This window comes from Stenella coeruleoalba, assembly GCF_951394435.1.
Source record: "Stenella coeruleoalba genome assembly, chromosome: 4".
Lineage (NCBI taxonomy): Eukaryota > Metazoa > Chordata > Mammalia > Artiodactyla > Delphinidae > Stenella > Stenella coeruleoalba.
Window position 1 is genome coordinate 31,532,275 of NC_137149.1, and position 21,469 is coordinate 31,553,743.

Consider the following 21,469-nt stretch of genomic DNA (forward strand, 5'->3'; position numbering starts at 1 on the left):
CTGTGCTCTGAGAGGATATTTTAAAACAATTATCCTCCTGTCTAGAGATCATGCTTATATTATATGTGGCCATCTCCCTCTTTTTGGAAGTCTATTCCCTCTTCCTTTTCTTAACTTGACATCTGGTAAAAGAGAATTTTGTTTAGCAATTTAAAGAAAACAAAACCCCCCAAACCACACATGACACTATCTCAGTTAAAATTAAAAGTTTAATGTAAGCATCAAAAATCATGCTAATGATGAGGACTAAAAAGTAGGTATTAGGCAAACTTATAAAACAAAGTACTATTATTTTTACACTTCAAATACATCATAAAGTAAAAAATCGTAAAATATCAACATGTGCAAGGGAAGCATTAACAGTCCTTTCAGTGATTTGCCATAAACAGATGTTTTAAAAGTGCTACAGTTTAAGGCATTACATTTTAAAGTTTAATAAACATCTGATTTCAACATAATCTCACAGAAGAGTTTTTTTCTCAAGTTAGCTACAAACTGTTTGGTTAGGGGGTACCGAAAATGCATGTATAAATCGAAGAGTAATAAACTTGCTAATGCAAAGTTATTAGTGCAATTCCGCAGCGTATGAAATTCCAGATCAGAACAAACTACCCTGCACATGGTACACGATAATCCACACATACATCATCCATCTAAAGTCTCCAGGGGCTTCCCTGGTGGCACAGTGGTTAAGAATCTGCCTGCCAATGCAGGGGACACGGGTTCAAGCCCTGGTCCAGGAAGATCCTACATGCCACAGAGCAACTAAGCCTGTGCGCCACAACTACTGAGCCTGCGCTCTACAGCCCGTGAGCCACAACTACTGAGCCCACGTGCCACAACTACTGAAGCCCACGCTCCGCAACAAGAGAAGCCACCGCAATGAGAAGTAGCCCCCGCTCACCGCAACTAGAGTAAGCCTGCGCACACCAAAGAAGACCCAATGCAGCCAAAAATAAAAATTAATTAATAAACAATAAATAAAGTCTCTATAACAACCTCTCCATTCACTCACAGTGCCTATGCATTTCGTTCTTAGTTTTTCTTTTTTAATTAACAAAAATCCTCAAGGCACCTAAAGACTGGCCTGTATTTCATTTATCCATATTGAAAATGCAGAGGGCAGTATAGAGACGTGGTACAGGAAGAACTCTCCAGTTACAAAGACTGGTAGGTTTGAAATGCACAGCGGTACTTTTCAACTACATGTAGGCCGTAACTTCTCTAAGCCTGAGCTCCATCAGCTACAGAATGGCATCCTCTTACTAAACATTCTTTAAGAATTATGTAAGCACACAAGTAAAGCATAAAGTATGGTGCCAGCATGAGGAAAGGCTCAAAAGTACAGTTGCTTATATTATTATCACAATCTTTCTATATAAGGAGTATAATGGGAGAATAAAGAAAAGGGCTAGCCACTTTTGGAGCATGTTCTCTTTGGGCAGGTCAGTTCTTCATTGTCTAGGACTGCTCAGACATTTAGCATCCTGGCCTCATGGCAACAAAAAAGCCATTAGCACCCCCATCACTGTGATAACTGAAAACACACCCACATATTTCCAAATATCCCCTGAAAGACGTCATTACCTTTTTTGAGAACTGTTCTTTTAGAGGGAGTTTATTTATTAAGAAACAATTTAGTTATCTTAAAAAAATTAAGAATGCCTTCCTGTCTTTGCAAGTCTTCAAGGATGAGATACATTAGGCCTGGTGGCAGGAAGAACGGTTAAGGAATGTTCAGTACAGTTTGAATCCTTTTCTCATAAATCTCAGTATTAAAATTCCAGAGCTCACTATTCAGGGCTCAAGTCAGAAGCCAGAGCTACATCCTTGTGAGTAAACACAGCAGAAAGGAATTCTGCCATGAAGCCACTTCTTCAGCTAGGCTCACTGTTCATGTAGCTGAAATAGAAGGCAGATGTATACATTCAGACAATAACCTTTCCTCAACATACTAAACAAGGGTCCACTTCATCGCATGTCTACAAAAAGTAAAAACTAAAATCATAAACGAAAAGATAATAACAAAACAAGTCCTCCAAAACCGACATAAGATCTGTGTCAAGAAAAGCTCTAGGGCTTCCCTGGTGGCAGCACAGTGGTTAAGAATCCACCTGCCAACGCAGGGGACATGGGTTCGAGCCCTGGTCTGGGAAGATCCCACGTGCCGCGGAGCAACTAAACCCATGCGCCACAACTACCGAGCCTGAACTCTAGAGCCCATGAGCCACAACTACTGAGCCCACGTGCCACAACTACTGAAGCCTGCGCACCTAAAGCTCATGCTCCGCAACAAGAGAAGCCACTGCAGCGAGAAGCCTGTGCACCTCAACAAAGAGTAGCCCCCGGTCGCCACAACTAGAGAAAGCCCGCGTGCAGCAATGAGTACCCAACACAGCCAAAAATAAATGAATAAATTTTAAAAAAATTAGAAAAAAAAAAAAGAATCTGCCTGCCAATGCAGGGGACACGGGTTCGAGCCCTGGTCCAGGAAGATCCCACATGTCGTAGAGCAACTAAGCCCGTGCGCCACAACTACTGAGCCCGCGTGTGCCCTAGAGCCTGTGCCCCGCAACAAGAGAAGTCACCGCAATGGGAGCCCACGCACGGCAATGAAGAGTAGCCCCTGCTCACCGCAACTAGAGAAAGCCCACGCAGTGACGAAGACACAACACAGCCAAAAAGAAATTAAGTAAAAAAATAAATAAATAAGAAAAGCTCTAATTCATTGTCCCCTAAACCCACATCCTTCTCTGATGAAGTATTCAAGTCTGAACACCACTTTCATGTTGTCATGGGTCTTAAACAGGTAGGTCTTCCTCCTCCTCCTGAATTTGTTCTCCAGAGCTTAACAGTGCTTTGGTGATGTCAGAAAAGATGGAGCGTTTGACCATCATTCATGCCAAGACAGAGAGAGAAGTCAAATTTTGTTACCGTCATTTTCCACGTGGAATGACTGAGGCACTGAGGGATGAGAAGAAATGCTCATTGGTGGAGGCTGCTGGGAATAAAATCCGGATCCCCTGCTTCCAAATCCAGTACTTTCGTCACCATCCCCCAAGTCACGTGCATTACTAAAATGGCTGAAGTTTCCTTCTGAGGAACCCTCCGAGACGAAAGGTCCCACGTGCTCTACCCTCTTTCCAATCTCTCTCTAATCCAAGCCTAACCTAGACTTGCAGAATTGCTGGATCCGCTGTCAATTACAAAAGGAAGAATCTGTTTAGAAGGACATGTATTTACATTCTCTGCACCATCTCTTCCTGGAGATGTTCTTTACCTCTTTGAAATGATTATATTAAACGGATGTGGGGCTAAAGTTAGACCATATTTCCCAGTCAGGATCGGCTTCGAGTCCTTAGGCAAAGCAAATGTGAAACTCTGCATGAGGCTCACGAACATCAGGAATAATTCCATCTTTGCCAGCTGCTCTCCCATACATACCCGCTTCCCTAAAAATGAGACCAGGAAAAAAGGTAAGGATTATAATACCGGCCCTTTTCCTACCTCAAAAGGGATAAATTTATGAAATTTCTAAATTGAGTGTTTTAAAGGCAGACATAGAGAGTTTTGAAATAAAATTGCCACATATACCCCGTGGCTTCCCACAGTCTATGCTGATCAGAATTTTTGCATACCAAGTTCACATTTTAACTCCTACTCATAAAAATCTATCCACATTCTAGATAGGAACTAGAGACGGAGCCAATGAGGTGGGCTACCTTGTCTCCTCCATACTGACTTATCTCTTTCCTTGCTCTTATCTGAAAGATTAAGGAGAAAAGATATCAAATAAGAATCTCTGGAGCATTCCTTTTCTATAGAAAGAAGCCTACCTGCCCTAATCTAGGAACCTAAAAGAGGGACTGGTGAGATTAGAGAGCCCACCCTCTCACCCACCATTCAGGCAGGTCAAAAGCTGCTCTTAACTCCAACAGTTCCCTGGGACTCAAACAATCACCTGGACAACTCAAAAAGGAAGATTTCTAGTCATATTTAAAGATTTAAAACCAATTGCTTTCACTTTGTTTTTAAAATCTGAAATAAACATAGTGGAGATGCATTATCTAAGTTATTTCTCTCTTATATTAGCTTGCCAAGAAAGAAACATTTTTAAAAGAGTATCATGAAATAATAAAAGATTCTTTTGGTTCTGTTTCTTTTTAAAATTATGCCATTAAGAAAATAAAAGTTTAACTGACCTATCCCAAAAGGAATAAATGTTTCCTTTTTAATAAGTTGTCCTTGATCATCCAGAAATCGATTAGGGTAGAAATCATTTGGCTTCTCCCAAATGGCTGGGTCTCTGTGTATTGACCACAAGTTGGGTAATATTATCGTGCCTTTAGGAATGGTATACCCTTGGAGCACTAAAACAAAACAAAACGAAACCACTGTATCATTCAACATGCTTTTACTGATAACTCTTGGTAAACATCACTCTCTAAAAAAACAAACAAACAAACAAACAAAAACTAGTTACATATCTAGCTTCTTAATTTGCTGAGGTACTTGAGGGCAGAGGCAAAACCTTATCAACTGGCATCCTCTCCATACCCTCCCAGGACCCAGCCTGACACAGGGCACAGGAGTTGCTCTGATGGATGTTGAGTTAATCAATTAAATCAAATGATAAAAACATTACAATTAAGAGAAAACATTAAAACGGGAATCATAAGGCATTTCAGGTTAACTTTCCCAAAGAATTACAAATTCCTAATACTTGTATACAATTTTACAGTTCCCAGTCTTTTATGTGACACAATACAATGAAGAAGGTAAACTAAGGTAAAGGGATGTACAGGGAAGTCAATGCTGGTTCATACCAGCTGACAAGTTCATATGCACTTTAAACAATGCCCCAAGGATACTGCACACACCTTATATTTAGTTTACACCAAAGAAACTGTTAAGTGATCCAATGTCATTTATAAGTGATTGCCTCCTACAACTGTCTTATAACTAGATTTAAGCCCATTTCATCATGGGCTATCTCCGGAGGACGAAAACTCCTTGTTACGAGGGATGCTTACAGTGAGTCTGAGTGCCTAAATGTCAAGGTCACTGCAGGTGAAAGGCTGAAACATGTGCCTTCAGAATCAGATGGGCTCTTCTAATTCTTTAATATTTGTGCTTCAGTTGCAGAACCGCAAAAATTGAAGTAGAATAATTCCCAGTTAAACTCCTTAATTTCATAATTAGGCTAGCTCTTCGGGCCTCCAAGAACAGGAGGACAGAGAGGGGCCTTTGTTAATTCTGGAGTTTTTTTCTGCCAGTACAGCCACCTTAAACGGCAGCATAATTTGACCAGTGTAAGTGTGCACGCTCTGAAGGCTAGAGAGCTATTTACCAAACAAGCAGGGCTGGAACGCCAGCCAGTACACCAAATAAGGGACAGCTGAGGCGGAAGCATCCTCTGGTCATTTGATTATCCATGACAACAAACGCTTGCCACAACCTCACCTCAAGTCCTCTGGATGAAGGGGACGGGCTTCCCTCGAGGGCGTTCCAAGGAGGAAGGCCCTGGACTTGCCTGTTTTCTCTGAGGTCATGTGAGGGATGGACAGTGGCACCACCACACTCAGCCTCTGCACCTCCATGATGGTGGCTTCTGTGTAGGGCATCCGGGCCTTGTCAGTGAGGGAGGGGGCACGGTCACCACCAATGACCCTTTCAATTTCTTCATGAACCTTTTCTATACAGAAAAAAAAAAAAAAGGAAAGCATAATCCAAAAGATAAGCCAGGAGAGACTGCCCTCCCATACACTCTTCCCATCACCATATCCACACAGCTGATAAGTCGGCAGCACAGGCCTGACTTGGCCTCAGTGAAGTGAAACACTGATCAGATATTCCAGTGGAGGCAGCTGGTCCCAGGGACCCTGTACCAGCCTGGGATTCTGAAGGACGATGGCAGAACAGACAGAGTGGCAAAGGGGAAAGCACTCTGGATTCAGGAGCACTTGGAATCATTCTCTCGTATCAACATCTGATTGACTCTAAGCTTTTACCTGTGACAATGTGTGGTAGCCCAACATGACCCCCAGTGACCCCCACTTCTTGGTGTTCCCAACTTCGTGCCATCCCCTCCCACTCTGTTCCAAATTGGTCTATGTGACCGACAGAATAAAGGAGAAGCAATGGCATGACCGTTCTGAGCTTAGGTTATAAAAGACACTATGGCTTTTGTCTTGGCCACTTACTCTCTAGGGTCATTCATTCTGGGGGAAGGCAGCTGCCAGTAAAGCAGCCCTACGGAAAGTTCCAAGTGGCAAGACCTGCAGCCAGCCGCCACGTGGATGAGTCATCTTGCAAGTGGATCCTTCAGTCCCAGTCAAGTCTATAGATGTTTGTAGCCCCAGGCCAACATCTTGATTACAACTGCGTGAGAAATCCTAAGCCAGACCATCCAGGCTAAGCTGCTCCTGGATACCTGATCCTCAGAAACTATGTGAGATTATAAATGGTTGTTGTTTTAAGATGCTAAATTTTGGGATAATTTGTTACTCATCAATAGTTAATGAATATAGGTAGGCACAATCCCATCTATAGTAGGCAGGAAATGGCCCCTCAAAGATGTCCACGCCATAATCCCCTGGAACCTGTGAATATGCTACCTTATTTGGTAAAAAGGGACTTTGCAGATGTGATTAAATTAAGGACTTTGTGATGGGGAGATTATGCTGGATTTTCTGGGTGTGTCCAGCCTAATAACATGGGTTTTAAAATTGGAGAACTGGGACCTCCCTGGTGGCACAGTGGTTAAGAATCTGCCTGCCAATGCAGGGGACATGGGTTCGAGCCCTGGTCCGGGAAGACTCCATATGCTGCAGAGCAACTAAGCCTGTGCGCCGCAACTACTGAGCCTGCGCTCTAGAGCCCGCGAGCCACAACTACTGAAGCCCACGCGCCTTAGAGCCTGTGCACAGCAACTGCCGAGCCCGCGCGCCTAAAGCCTGTGCTCCGCAAGAAGAGAAGCCACCGTAATGAGAAGCCCGCGCACCGCAACGAAGAGTAGCCGCAGCTCACCACACCTAGAGAAAGCCCGCGCACAGCAACGAAGACCCGATGCAGCCAAAAAAAAAAAAAAAAATTGGAAACTTTTCCCGGTTTAGAGTCAGAGGGAGATATGACTATGAAAGAATGGTCAGAGAGATGCAACATTGCTGGCTTCAAAGATAGAGCAAGGGGGCCACGAGCCAAGGAAGCCGCAAACGGCAAGGAGATGGATTCTCCTCCAGAGCCTCCAGAAAAGAACGCAGCCCTGCCAACATCCTGATTTTGGTTCACTGAGACATGTGTCAGACTTCTAATGTATAGAACTGTAACATAACAAATGTGTGTTGTCACTAAGTGTGTGGTTATTCGTTGTAGGAGCAACGGAAAATGAATACACTATTCTCTCCTGTATCCTTCCACTATGAACTTCCACTGAAATTCACTACCTATTGGTATTGATGTGGCGGAACTAGCTCCGTGACCTTGTGAAAATCACAGAACTTCTCTGGGCCTCTGGTCTCATCTTCAAAAAAGATGAATGGGTTCAGATGATCACTATGACTCTCTTCAACTCTAAAATAGTCTTCTCTAAAGTTCTTTCTTCATCATAGATTTCACACAGAATCAGACCTGTAGAGATTTAAAGCAGATTCAAGCAAGCTGTGATCTTAGTGCCACTGTCTAGAAACTTGGAGTTTCGTTGTTAACACCTTACCCATTCCCTATGAGATGCAAGTATTTCCATTTTGTTTTCCAGCCTGAAGACATTGCTTACTGACAGGAGCCACAGGATCACAAAGGTTGCTGATTTAAATGGAAATGAAAAAAAATATATCCTGGTTTTGCCATGAATAAAGGAAACATCTGTTTATTACCTTGTATGTCGGGGTTCAGTGACATATACAGGAGGCACCAAAGCAAAGAGTTAGTTGTGGTATCAGTGCCAGCAATGAAGAGATCGCCAATGATATAAAATAAGTAATCTTCATCAAAACTACTATTGCTATTATTTTTCCTCTCCTCCTCCACATGGAGAAGATACATGTCTATGAAGTCCTGAGGATTCTCTACATCCAGAGACTCTCGATGGTCTTCGATGATTTTTTTAAGGAAAATAGTTAAATCCTTTTCAATCTGTCTTAATTCCTTAAATGGTCCAAAGGGAAGGTAATAAAGCCACGAGCATATGTTGACCAAGAGGAGCTGGGTGTTCAGACAGATTTCTAACGCTCGTGACATAAAATTAAGCATTTTCTTAAACTCACTATTGGTGTAATCAAACCGCTGGCCAAAGCACAAAGAGCAAATTATGTTAGAGACAGCGTTGTTGACAATGGGGAAAGGATTGAAGAGGACTTCTCCATTCTTTTGCATTTCCTCTTTCACATATTTGAACTCCTCAATAATCTTGGGCTCCAAGCTAAGCTTTCCCAAGCCAAAATGACGAAGAGTTGAATGAGAGAACTTCCTCTGTTGTCTCCAGACTGGACCATAATGTGCGAATACAATCCCTGCAAAAGGACACCAAGGAAAGAAGGTAAGAAAGAGCAATGCTTGATAATTAATACTCAACAGGACCAACCATGAAGGGTATTTGTATTTCTCAAGTCACTTGTGCAAAGGTCATATACGAACAGATAAAGATCACCAGCCAAGAATGACTAGCAAAATTTAGTTATCAAGATAGTGTATGTTTATAATAACAAAAGTCATATCCAATTTGATTAGGAAAATTTTCTATAAAGCTTATTATTATATATACTAACTCCTGGTGAAATGAAACGAGTTTCCATTTCTAGAGTTAGTGTAAATTTCAAAACCTTATTTTCATAAGAGTGAATACAGACTAAGAAAATATTTCAGGCTAGATAAATGTGAACAGAAGGATAAGCACGGTTAACAGATTGCACATGAGGGCAGGGACAATATCTGATTTTGCTCATCATTAAAATCCAAACTTCTGGCATAGTGCTGTGTACAAAGGAGGAGATTGTTAAATATGAAATGAATAAATCAACAGCCCATTGGCCATCAAAGTTTGGATCAAATAACTGGCAGGTAATCTAAAATGTCTGTAGTTGCAAACAGCCCTAATTTAAAAACATCTGAACTCAAGGGCATTCACAACTACATCTTATTTGATTCTCACTTATGTTATACATCTTCCACCATCAAACCCAAAAGAATTGCTCCCAGATGTTGTATCAGATTGTTCTCAAATTTTCCTTGTTTCCTGTCACTTACTTCATTCTCTTTTCCATGGTGTGCTTTATTGTTTCAGCCAGCTCTCCTCCTTCCATTTTACATCCACTTCATTCCTGCTACCTTCAAGGACATGCTTCATTCATTTAACAAATATTTCTGAATGCCTACTATGTGCTAGACACTGGGATGCTGTGAATACAGCTGAGAATGAAATAAAGACCTCTCTCGGTGGTTATGTCTTCTCACAATCTTTGATACCTATATAAAATGACTCTCAATAGAAACAGCCACATGGTCAAATGTATTGGATGACCTGTCACGTCCATTTTCCTGCCTCGAATATTCCACACATCTGCTCAAATCTGATGTTGCTTTCTAGGCCTTTTGTTCAGGTGTTTTGTGACTTCCATTTGACATCATTTAGAAAATTTTTTTGACCCTCCTGTATTGAATTCATTTCCTGGATTCTATGTCTTTACCTTATTTCACTCCTGTATTTTGCTGACGGCCATCCTCTAATAGGTTCCTGGGAAAGGACGCATCAGAGGCAAATTTCTAAACATTTTTCGAAAATGTATTTATTGTACATTTTCCCCTCCATCAGAATTTTGAAGACATTGCTAAGAGTGCATTGATGCGTCATAAAATATGTACACCTTCAATGGGACTAGACATTATCAAATTCTTCTCCAAAGTGGAGAGTACACCAGAAGTACATGAATGATCTCTTGTCAAATAGTTACTATCAATTTTAGTCATCAACGTTTTATTTTTGCCAATCAGAGGGCTGAAACGCATCTCATCTGATTTTTATGTGCATTTCCCTGATTGTTACAGTGGGTTGGAGCAGCTTCTCATATGGTTACTGGCCAGGTTTCTTATTCTGTGATTTGTACTTAATAACTGTGCAATTTTCTTCTTCTTATATATTCTACATGCATAGCAGACATTATCTCTTATCATGTGAATTGCTTTTTCATGTTTTAATGCTATTACTTGATAAACATGCTTTAAAGGTAGTTCCATTTCTCAATCTTTTTCTTAGTGATTTGTGCTGCATGTCTTACTTTAGAAATTTTTTCCTTCCACAGGTTTATAAATACATTCTCTACTTTCTTGTAAAATTTAAAAATCTTGCTTTTTCACATTTAAGTCTCTATAACCTACCTGGAATTTATATTTATGTTAGGTATTCCTACTTATTGTGAAGAAGGAATCCACTTTTCTCCCTATTTTGATAGCCTATTGTTCAAGCACCATTTATGAAACAGCCTCTCCTTTTCTCTACTGATCTACAACATTTGCTGTACACAGGCAGCTCAGGTTATAGGTTTTCTAGTCTGCTATATTGTACACTGGTATATTTATTTATGACTGTGCTTAAAGCACACTGTCTTAACTATTGTTACTCTATAATAAGATCTAAATAGACTTTATAGTAAGTCTTAATATTTACTAGGGAAGTCCCCACCGCCACCACCTTGTTCTTTTTCAAAATTGTTTTTTGATTACTCTTGGCTCTTTACTCATATTTATCAAACTTTAATCAGCTTGTCAAGTTCTATTTTTAAAAAAGCACCTTTGAGATTTTGATGGGAATTGCATTTAACTTACAGATTAATTTGAAAATTGTCTTCTTTATAATTGGACTTACCTGTAATCCAAGAATAAATCCAACTTTGGTTATGATATTTTTATGCTTTTTTAAAGACATTGTTGGATTTGGTTTCCTAATATGTTAAGTTTTTAAAAATTCATGTTCATACATGAAAATGGACTATAAATTTCCTTTCTCATAATGTATTTGTCTGGATATACTCACCTCCTAAAATGAGCCATGGTGTATTCCTTCTCTCTGGAAGAATTTGTCTATAATTATAATGGCATGTTCTTCTTTTTTCCTTACCTTTATTCTTTTGTTCTTTTTCAGATATATAAAATTAGCTATCTAACTAATTTTCAGACCTTTATCCTAATAAAGGATAGTTAAGGTTGTACAATTGCCTTTGGGTACCACTTTAGCTGCAGTCCACCAGTACTGTGTGCATGTCTTTTCAATGCATTTTAAGTATAAAAATTTGGGGACTTCTCTGGTGGTCCAGTGGTAAAGAATCCGCCTTACAATGCAGGGGATGCTGGTTTGATTCCTGGTTAGGGAACTAAGATCCCACATGCCACGGGGCAACTAAGCACGCAGCATGCGCGCCACGACTACTGAGCTCGCGCGCCTCAGAGAGCCTGCGTGCTGCAAACTACAGAGCCCACGCGCTCTGGAGCCCTCGCTCCACAACTACAGAGCCCATGTGCCCTGGAGCCTGTGCACCACAACTAGAGAGAGAAAACCTGAACGCCAGGACTAGAGGGAAGCCCACACGCCGCAACGAAGAGCCCTCATGCTGCAACTAAGAACTGACACGGCCAAAAATAAATAAGTAAATAATAAAATAAATCTTTTTAAAAAAAGTATAAACATTTTTTTCTATTATGATTCTCTTTTGCCACCTAGATTAATTTGGCTTATGATGATTTTTGTTTGTTTTTCTTTTTGTTTTTTTGCGGTACGTGGGCCTCTCACTGTTGTGGCCTCTCCCATTGCAGAGCACAGGCTCCGGATGCGCAGGCTCAGCGGCCATGGCTCACAGGCCCAGCCGCTCCACAGCATGTGGGATCTTCCCAGACTGGGGCACGAACCCATGTCCCCTGCATCGGCAGGCGGACTCTCAACCACTGCGCCACCAGGGAAGTATGATGATTTTTGACATTGATGAGGCTAGCTTTTTAGTCTAGTATGTGATCAATTTTAATAAAATTTCCAAATAAAATTGAGAAGAATTTTTATATAAGCAATTGTTGGGTATAGGGCCCTCTTTCCAACAGAGAAAGCTACAGAACTGTCAGAATCAAATCTTCTTTATCCCTGCCAAAGTTTTATCTGCCTGATCTATCAACTATTCAAATACTTACGTTAAAATAATTTGCACTAATGGTGCATTTGTCAATTCCTTTTTTCAGTTCTGTAAGTTTTTGTTACTTATAGATATATATCATGGCTATATAGATATTTATACATAATATATAAAATATTTTAAAATTAAGATATATAAATATATAAAATTAAAATGTATTAAAAAGTGTATATATCTACCTTGTTAGGTACATATGTATGCTAGACAACATTGTTAGGTACACTCAAATTTAGAAATAAATGTCTTCTTTCTATTAGTTTTTTCAATATTTACTTACAGTCCCCTACATGCCAGATACTAAGGGCATACAGATTTAAAAGACACAGTCTTTGTTCTCGAGATGCTTCCAGTTTTGTGAGGAGCTGGATAAACCAACAACTCTAATACACTGTTGTATGTTAGACGGTATTGAAGTTGCATATTGTATTGAATGTTGTATGGTGGATTGCACTAAAGTTGCACAGTTGGAATGCATGGTATTGAATGCTGCATTGTTGGACTGTACGGTATTGAGTGTTATATGTTGGATTGTACTGAAGTTGCACTGTTGGGATGTACAGTATCGAATGTTGTTATGTTGGACTATATTGAATGTTGCATTGTTGGAATGCATTGTATTAAATGTTGTATGTTGGAGGTGTATTGAAGTTGCAATGTAGACAAAGGAAAAAGCACCATGTCAGCTGAGGGAAAGCAGTACTTCTCAGAGAGGACATCTGAGCGATACTTCATTTGTAAATAAGGATGTGTATGAAGGCACATTTTAGAAAAATAAAGAACTTGGGGGAAGTTAAAGAGGGTACAGTATTTCAAGAGGGCTGAATTATCTTCAGGGAAAAATTCAGGTTTAGATAAGGCAAGGAAATGGAGGGAGGCTTCTCAAAAGAGACTAATATCTGGGCATTAGGTATTCGACAACAATCTGACAGGTATGAAGTGCAAGATAAGACTTGACCAAGGAGACAGTGCCTGAGAATGCCAGGGATGAGAGGCAGGGACAGAATTAATGGCCTCAGGGTTTCAAACGTTACAAAATATCCATGTCATGAAGCCAGAATGGCTTAAAGCAGGGGTCCCCAACCCCCAGGCCACGGACCGATATCGGTCTGTGGCCTGTTAGGAAGCGGGCCGCACAGCAGGAGGTGAGCGGTGGGTGAGTGAGCAAAGCTTCACCTGTATTTACAGCTGCTCCCCATCGCTTGCATTACTGCCTGAGCTCTGCCTCCTGGTGAGTTGTATAATTATTTCATTATATATTAGAATGTAATAATAATAGAAATAAAATGCACAATAAATGTAATGTGCTTGAATCATCCTGAAACCATACCACGCCCCCCCATCTGTGGAAAAACTGTCTTCCACGAAACTGGTCCCTGGTGCCAAAAAGGCCGAGGACCGCTGGCTTAGAGTCTTGGAGTGTTTGGAAGAGGTTCAGGCATACCCTGTAGTTGCTGACATCTCCATTCTTAGCCCTGAATGTATACAATGGATGTATACAAAGACTTCATCTCAAGGAGGATAATAACACTGAAAAATAAACATGGCTCCAAAGCAAAAACCAGGACTATTGTTTGGAGATGACAAAAACATACCCTCAAGTGAGTCTGGCAAAAAGGCCAGTTAGGCTGTGGATGGAACCAAAAAGCAGGAAGAGCTGGGTGTTACCACCTTGGAGAAGACTAAATGCCACTGAACTCCTCTCTGCACCTATTTTTCACTTCTTTCTTCCTGACTGACTTCATTCTTTCCTACTGTGAACCAGCTTTTCCAAGAACTGGGAGCTATCTTGAGATGCCCATTCTCCCATTTTCACCACGGGAGATAAAAGCTCTCTAAAGCCCTTTATTCTCTAGTTCTAACCTGAAAAACGCTGGGGAAGGACTCAGATGTTTCAGTCATGTATTCCATGTTGATACCAATTTGGAATACTTTACATTTATTATTTGGCTTGAGGTTTCCAAACTATGCCACAAGTATCAATTCTTACCCCAAAACTATGTGTGGATCGATCTGTAGCTATGAACTTTTGAGTTGTGTCCAGCCCACAGACTCACTACCATCACAAAGAGGTGAGATATTCTGATCAAATCACCTTTGATCAGGGGTCTATCCCCTGACTAATCACTGTGGTCAGGGAGGGGAATTCATGTAAAGATATGGCATCTCCCATTCCAACCACAGTTAATGGATACAAAAGGGTGGTGGAGCCAGAGTTACTCAGAAGAAGAGGGTGCTCTTGTCAGAGGACTAGGTGCTAGACGGCTGCAACAAAAATCTACCTCAAACCAAACAAAGGATAGGCTAAATTGACTATGATACATTCTCACAAAGGAATATTGTACAGTTTTTAAGAACTTTGTAGAAAATTCAATAATATGGAAAAATATTCATAATACTTTAAGTGATAAAAATAATTTTAAAGAGTGTGAAGAATATGTTTCCATTTCAAGGAAGCAAATATATTTTTTAAATTACCTGTACATATAGAAAAAAAAAATACTAGAAGGCTGCCACAGATTGAATGTGTCCCTTCAGAATTCATGTTAAATCCTAATGCCCAGTGTGATGGTATTTGAAAGTAATCTTTAGGATGTGGTTAGGTCATGAGGATGGAGCCCTCATGAATGGGATTAGTGCCTTTATAAAAGAGGCCCCAGGGATCTCCCTTGCTCCCTTCACCATGTGAGGTTACAGACAGTTGTCTGTGAGTCAGGAAGCTGGCCCTCAACAGACCCCAATCAGCTGGCACCTTGATCTTGAACGCTCAGACTCCAGAAATAAATTCTGTTGTTTATAAGCCACCTAGCCCATGGAACTCTGTTACAGCAGCTCAAACAGACTAAAACAAAGGTGATACATAAAAATGTTAATAGTGGCTATCTCAAAATAACACTGATCACAGATGATTTTCAATTATTTTTTAAAAGAATTAAAAGGAATTCTTTTACTCCTGTTCCATGTTTTACAATAAGCAACATATATTACTAAAATAAAAATAGTTAAAATACATTAAATTTGATGCAATTCTACATTAATCACACATACGTTTTCTTTCTCTTGAAGCAGAGAAAGTGTTATCCACTGATTATATTTGCCCTTCCCTTCCATAGGGTCATATAAGTGTCCCTCTTAGTGGGAATTCAGGCCTTCTTGAAATGAGCATGTAACTATTTAAAATATGTACTTTACTGCATTTACTACAAGATTCAGTTATCTCGTTTTCCTCATTTATTTTCAAATTGCTCAAATGAACTTTCACTTTCTATCTTTATTTCCTAATTTCATTTTGTATCTTGTACCCCTTCGAGGTAGTCAATCCTGACTGGTCTATCCTGTACTTCTAAAGTTCTTCAAAATTTCCTTTTGCCTCCCATTTTCATGTCTTTGCAATTTCCTCTGACTCTTGCTCCAAGTTTCTAGAAATCTCTCAAAATTAGAAGTAATCTAATTTCTATCAACAGGGAAATAGATAAATTACAAAAGCTAGAGGTAGAAAGATACTTTATAAATATATGACATATGTAAGGTTTTAAAAAACATACCAAATAAAGTTATGCACTGTTTATGAATCTGAAGCAAATGTGAACAGTGATGAATGAGTTTATATTACTCTCTTCACTTTATATTTGAAATATTTAATAATAAAAATGTGATGTGCATAAACCTTTGAGAAGAAACAGACCACACTTAAAGTACTCTTTTGGTAGCCTTGGCTCTGACTTTGTAAGTATTTTTTTTATTGAAGTATAGTTAATTTACAATATTATATTAGTTTCAGGCATATAAGACTGTTTCAAAATTTTTAGATTATACTCCATTTAAAGTTATTATAAAACATTGGCTATATTCCTTGTGATGTACAACATACCCCCGTAGCTTATTTATTTTATACATAGTAGTTTGTACCTCTTAATCTGACTTTGTAACTTTATTAACTATTCCTGCTCAGGAACAGAATCAGATGGACGAATAAGTATGATGGGCATACCTAATGTAGAACATCTTTCTGGCCTATCTACCTTACTATAATTTTCATGCTTAAAAAGAATATCAACTTGTATAAGCATGATAATTTGAAAAACTTAAATATAATAAATAACCTCCCTACATTCTAGAACTTGATGGCAATGTGTTAAGTGAACTATTTCCAGCACATCACTGGTCATGAAATATTCCTTCTCTTCGAGTCTCATCAACTTTAGCAGCAAAACTCTTTTACAAATATCTTATAAAAATAAATATAAACATTTAATAACATTATTGGCCTCTAATTCTTAATATCACTTTTCTTTCTCTTAGAGTCTATGCATCCTGCTTCTGGACAACTTCCCATTTTACAATCTTGCCACTGGAAACAGCACTGAAGGTGGCGCGGGCACTCCTCACATCTTGCTGAGCTGAGCCGCTCAGCCTTTCACTCCTGTGGCCTATCTTCTTCAGGATGACTATGCCATCCAATTCTTGATCTATGACGGCTACCCAGAACTCATCTGCTTCTTCATCCTTCGATGGGCATCTTGAAATAAACTCACATTCTCCCCTTTTATTTTTCACCCTTGAAACGATTCCTTGACTATCTACATTTTCCTATTCAGATGGCCTGTTCTTTATTCCAAGTTAAATCAACAAGCATTTTCCTTGTGACATATGGTTCTTGCTTTACTTTCTCCTGCCAATCACTTTCACCAGCAACATAAATTTCTTACAGCACATTTGCCCAACACATATCCACCAGAATACAAGAGCAGCATCACCTAAATAGTCCTAACTGTCTCTTGGAGGAATTAATGCTTTAGTTGAGATGCTGAAGCACCAGATTACCCCAGGCTCCCAGGACTTTACAAAATAAGGAGGGATCCAATAATAAACTGTGATCCAACTAATACTCAGAAACTGCCTTACAGATTCTTAACCAAACTATACACCCACCAAGAAGGACTTCGAAGAAGAAAATCTAATTCCTACCTTTAAAAATCAGGAGGAAAAGACAGATGAGCAACAAAAGTGACAATATAATGTGGTAAGTGCATTAACAGATGTTAGATGTATGTATGTATCAATAGATGTATGCATGCATTCGTTCATTTCTTGATTACCTGCTCTGTGCCGATTAGAAGGCATACAGTGGTTAACAAGATGAGCCAGATCCTTGCCCTCACAGAGTTCACATTCCAATGGTAAGTGGGGTTGGTAATAGGCTAAATGCTTTCAAAGTTTTTAATGAATGAGGTTAGTGAAATATAAATGAGATAAAATAAGTTGTGATATTGGGCAGTGTCTAAAATAGTAGTGAAAGGTGACAACTGGCCTCAGAGATGATAAGGAATAAACAAAGTAAAAAGTTATCCCAGGGGACTTCCCCGGTGGCGCAGTGGATAGGACTCTGAGCTCCCAATGCAGGGGGCCCGGGTTCGATCCCTGGTCAGGGAACTAGATCCCACATGTGTGCCACAACTAAGAAGCCCGCCTGCCGCAACTAAGACCCAGTGCAACCAAATAAATAAATATTAAAAAAAAATTTTTTTAAGTTATCCCAGGCCTAAGGATGACAAAACCCAGTAGCCTGAGGCAGTCACCAACCTTCCAGGAATCAGCTTAGTGTGTCCAGAGCAGACACTGTACTTGAAATGTACAATAAAGCGAGAGTGGAAAGAGATAAAGTGAGAAAGGCAGGCAGAGGCCAGATCCTTTGGGGCACAGTAGGTCTAGTATGGAGTCGGAAACAACTGGTTTCAGTGGGGGAAGCGACATGATTTGTTCTGATTCACATTTTTTTTTTTTTAAAGAAATCCCTTTGGCTGCTGTATGGATAAAAGATCAGAGCAGAAGCAAGCAGGCTAGTTAAAAGGCTTCTGGAGTAAGAAATGAAAAACGATGGTAGCTTGGATGAGATGGAGATGGAGAGAAGTGAATGGATACAGAACATGGATACATCTGCAGCAGGCTGACAAGACTTACTGACTGGTAGGGAATGCGATGAGGGTTTAAACGAAAACAGTGGTATCACAGAGAAAAGAGTAGCTCACCTGTACCTGGGAGGATAGAGAAATAGGTCACAGAACACATTCTCAGAGAGGTGACATTTAAGCAGGTATGAAAAAATACAACACAAGTGTTGGTGAGGATGTGGAGAAACTGAAACATTGGCTGCTGCTGGCAGGAATGTAACATGGTGCAGCTGCTATGGAAAATGGTATGGAAGTTACTCAAAAATATTAAACATATAATATGATCAAGCAATTCCACTTGTGGATTTACACCCATAAGAACTGGAAGCAAGGACTTCAACAGATATTTGTAGACATACCATGTTCACAGCAGCATTTTTCACAATAGTCTAAAGACGGAAGCATGCAAGTATCCATCAGGGGACGAATGGATAAACAAAATGTGGTACATACATTCAACGGAATAGTATTCAGTCTTAAAAAGGAAAGCAATACTCACACATGCCACAATATGGATGAACTTTAAAACATTATACTAAGTGAAATACGTCAGTCACAAAAGGATAAATGTTGTATGATTCCACTTGTATAAAGTACCCAGGATAGTCAAATTCACAGAGACGGAAAACAGAATGGTGGTTGCCAGGGGTTAGAGAGTTTTTAAATGTTTAATGGGTTTTTAGTGTTTGTTTAATGGGTATAAACTTTCAGTTCTGCAAGATGAAAAGAGTTCTGGAGATAGTGGTGATGGTTTCACAACAATGTGAATGACTTAATGCCACTAAACTGTACACTTAAAAATGATTAAGATGGTAAATTTTATGTTATTTGTATTTCAGCACAATTTTTTTAAAAAGAGAGAGGAAAAGAAAAGCAGAGGTGGGAGTTCTCCAGGCAGCCATGAGAACGGAAGAGAATTCCAGGTAGAAGAAGCAGCATGTGTAAAGACACGGAGAGAGTAAGGTATGAACTGTGACATGTATGATTTATTTTTCAGTGGGACATTTAGAATATTAAGATCATCATTACTATTCATTTAAAATCCTGTTGCAAAATTCTGGCTTCATCAGATTCTGAAAAGCCTGGATCTCTTTATACCACATGCCAGGAAGAGGAAGTAGTAGTTCATTTACTTAATAAATAGTTATTGACTCCTATATGTGCCAGGCAGGACAAGGAATAACTCTGTCTTCCTAGATGTCAGTCTAGTGGTGAAGACTCACATTCAGGCCAAGGTTACAGAATTATGAAGCCTCAATATTGATAAGTGCAGTGAAGGAAAAGTACTTGTGCAATGAAACTCGTTCTAACAAGGGAGACTAACTTACCTGGAACGGAAGTGAGGAAAAAAACTCCCTGAGGGAAAGACATTTAGAGTCTGTCATACAGAGCGAAGTAAGTCAGAAAGAGAAAGACAAATACTGTATGCTAACACATATATATGGAATTTAAGAAAAAAAATGTCATGAAGAACCTAGGGGTAAGACGGGAATAAAGACACAGACCTACTAGAGAATGAATGGACTTGAGGATACGGGGAGGGGGAAGGGTAAGCTGTGACAAAGTGAGAGAGTGGCATGGACATATATACGCTACCAAGCGTAAAAACAGATAGCTAGTGGGAAGCAGCCGCATAGCACAGGGAGATCAGCTCGGTGCTTTGTGACCACCTAGAGGGGTGGGATAGGGAGGGTGGGAGGGAGGGAGACGCAAGAGGGAAGAGATATGGCAACATGTGTCTATGTATAACTGATTCACTTTGTTATAAAGCAGAAACTAACACACCATTGTAAAGCAATTATACTCAATAAAGATGTAAAAAAAAAAAAATTAACACCTGACCGAAGAGTAGGATTGACACAGACGGAAACACAGTCTGGGACCCGTGCCAGCCAATAAGACAAAGGGGAACACTGATAAACAAAAAGGGCAAATGTGATATTCTATTGCAGCGGATAACATGTTTACCAACGCTCAAAACTGCCCAACTTAGCCTTCCATAAGCAGGAATCACAGAAACTATAAACCTATTGTACATTAGGTTTGCCAATTAGTTCCTATCGTGTTTTCTGGACTTCCTATCTTACGGGGAAATAATCTTAAACTCTTGCACCCAAAACGCAAAAGGTGTAAATATCCCTCTCTCTTTCTAACACGGCCTAAGTTTCTCGTCGGGAACACATTCTGAAGAGTGAGGCCTTATTCTGGGAAGGAGCGAATACTCCTGGAAAGATGGAACCTGAGCGAATACTCCTGGAAAGATGGAACCTATCACAGCTGCAGGGGATCTCAAAGGCAGCGGGAGTGGGAGGCAGCGCCGCCCTCCCCCTCCCGCGCTGGGTGCAGGTGTGAGGCAGGTTGGGTGCGCGCGGCCGCAGGGGAAACAGAACCCCCAGCTCCGGCGCACCTGCAGCCCCATCCGCGCGCTCACACGGCCCGTGACCCCTGACCCCCAAGGCTCCCGCGGCCGCGGCCCAGCTCACCCTTCCCCTTGGTCAGGATGTAGTTGAGCGGCATCCGCGGGCGGTCGCTGAAGACCTCGGCCTGCTGCACCAGCGCCTCGCGCACGCTGTGGAAGTCGTTGAGGACCACCACCAGGTAGTGGCCGATGAAGAAGCTGTAGATGTTGCCGTACACACGGGCCAGGTCTGCCAGGAGCAACTGCACGCCCAGGCCCGAGGTATTCAATTCTCCGGTCCTTGCCCGCCGGTACGGCCAGCTCTTCCGTCGGAGGAAAGGCGGCAGCAGCACGAAGCCGAAGTTGCCCACCACGGGCCAGGGCGTGGGCCCGGGGGGGATGCCCCGCTTCGGGCGCCGCCACAGCCAGCTCCACGCCAGCAGCGCGGCGAGAACGAGAAGCAGCAGCGCGCCGCCCGTGGGGTCCAGCCGCAGCAGCCCCGGGGGCGCGTGCAGAAGGCGCAGAGGCCAGGGGGAGTCCTCGGCGGGAGCCTGGGGCAGCCCGGCGGAAGCCATGGCCTGTGCGCCGGAGTCCTCAGCCCCGGCCTCCTGCAGCTATCCTCAGGAGAGCACACGCAGACACCGGTGCGCGGCCCTAAGGCCAACTCCCCTGGAAGCCCGGGGGCGGGGAGGAGAGCGGCGGAGGCCGCTCCGGATTGGCTGCGCCCACCGCTTCCTCTCCAGCCCCTCCAATCAGCGATGCCCAAGAAGAAACGGGGACGCGCTCGCAACCAGGCTGTGGCAGTCCGCGGACCAGGCTGGGCAAGCTGTCTGGAAGTTGGCCGCCCTATCCGGGTCGCGCCCCTCCGCTGGGTCAGACTTGGCTGTGACCGCCCCTGAAAAAAAAAGATGCTCGCACCACACCTTTACGCTCTGATTGGTTACCGGATTTCT

General features: G+C 41.3%; 1 protein-coding gene across 2 annotated transcripts; it reads right to left on the reverse strand.

Moving 5' to 3' along the window:
* Window positions 1-213: 213 nt before the first annotated feature.
* Window positions 214-21,357, reverse strand: CYP2U1 (cytochrome P450 family 2 subfamily U member 1). 2 transcript variants are annotated; one of them, XM_079920567.1, is made up of 5 exons: window positions 20,602-21,357; window positions 7,875-8,510; window positions 5,534-5,695; window positions 4,203-4,370; window positions 214-3,452 (listed from the first exon to the last, which is right to left on the reverse strand). In XM_079920567.1, exons 1-5 carry the CDS (start codon window positions 21,089-21,091, stop codon window positions 3,277-3,279), a joined length of 1,632 nt encoding a protein of 543 aa, XP_079776693.1. In that variant the 5' UTR covers window positions 21,092-21,357; the 3' UTR covers window positions 214-3,276. The 2 variants fall into 2 exon arrangements, with proteins under 2 accessions (XP_079776693.1, XP_079776694.1); XM_079920568.1 differs by lacking the exon at window positions 214-3,452 and having other exon boundaries at window positions 4,228-4,370; window positions 5,464-5,695.
* Between the last annotated feature and the right edge of the window lie 112 nt (window positions 21,358-21,469).

Coding starts and splice junctions, on each gene's coding strand:
- CYP2U1 (XM_079920567.1), bottom strand. CDS start 21,091: ATGGCTTCCGCCGGGCTGCCCCAGGCTCCCGCCGAGGACTCCCCCTGG. Junction 4,371..5,533: donor CATGACCTCAGAGAAAACAG/GCAAGTCCAGGG, acceptor GTTTTGTTTTAG/TGCTCCAAGGGTATACCATT. Junction 3,453..4,202: donor ATTTATTCCTTTTGGGATAG/GTCAGTTAAACT, acceptor TCTCATTTTTAG/GGAAGCGGGTATGTATGGGA.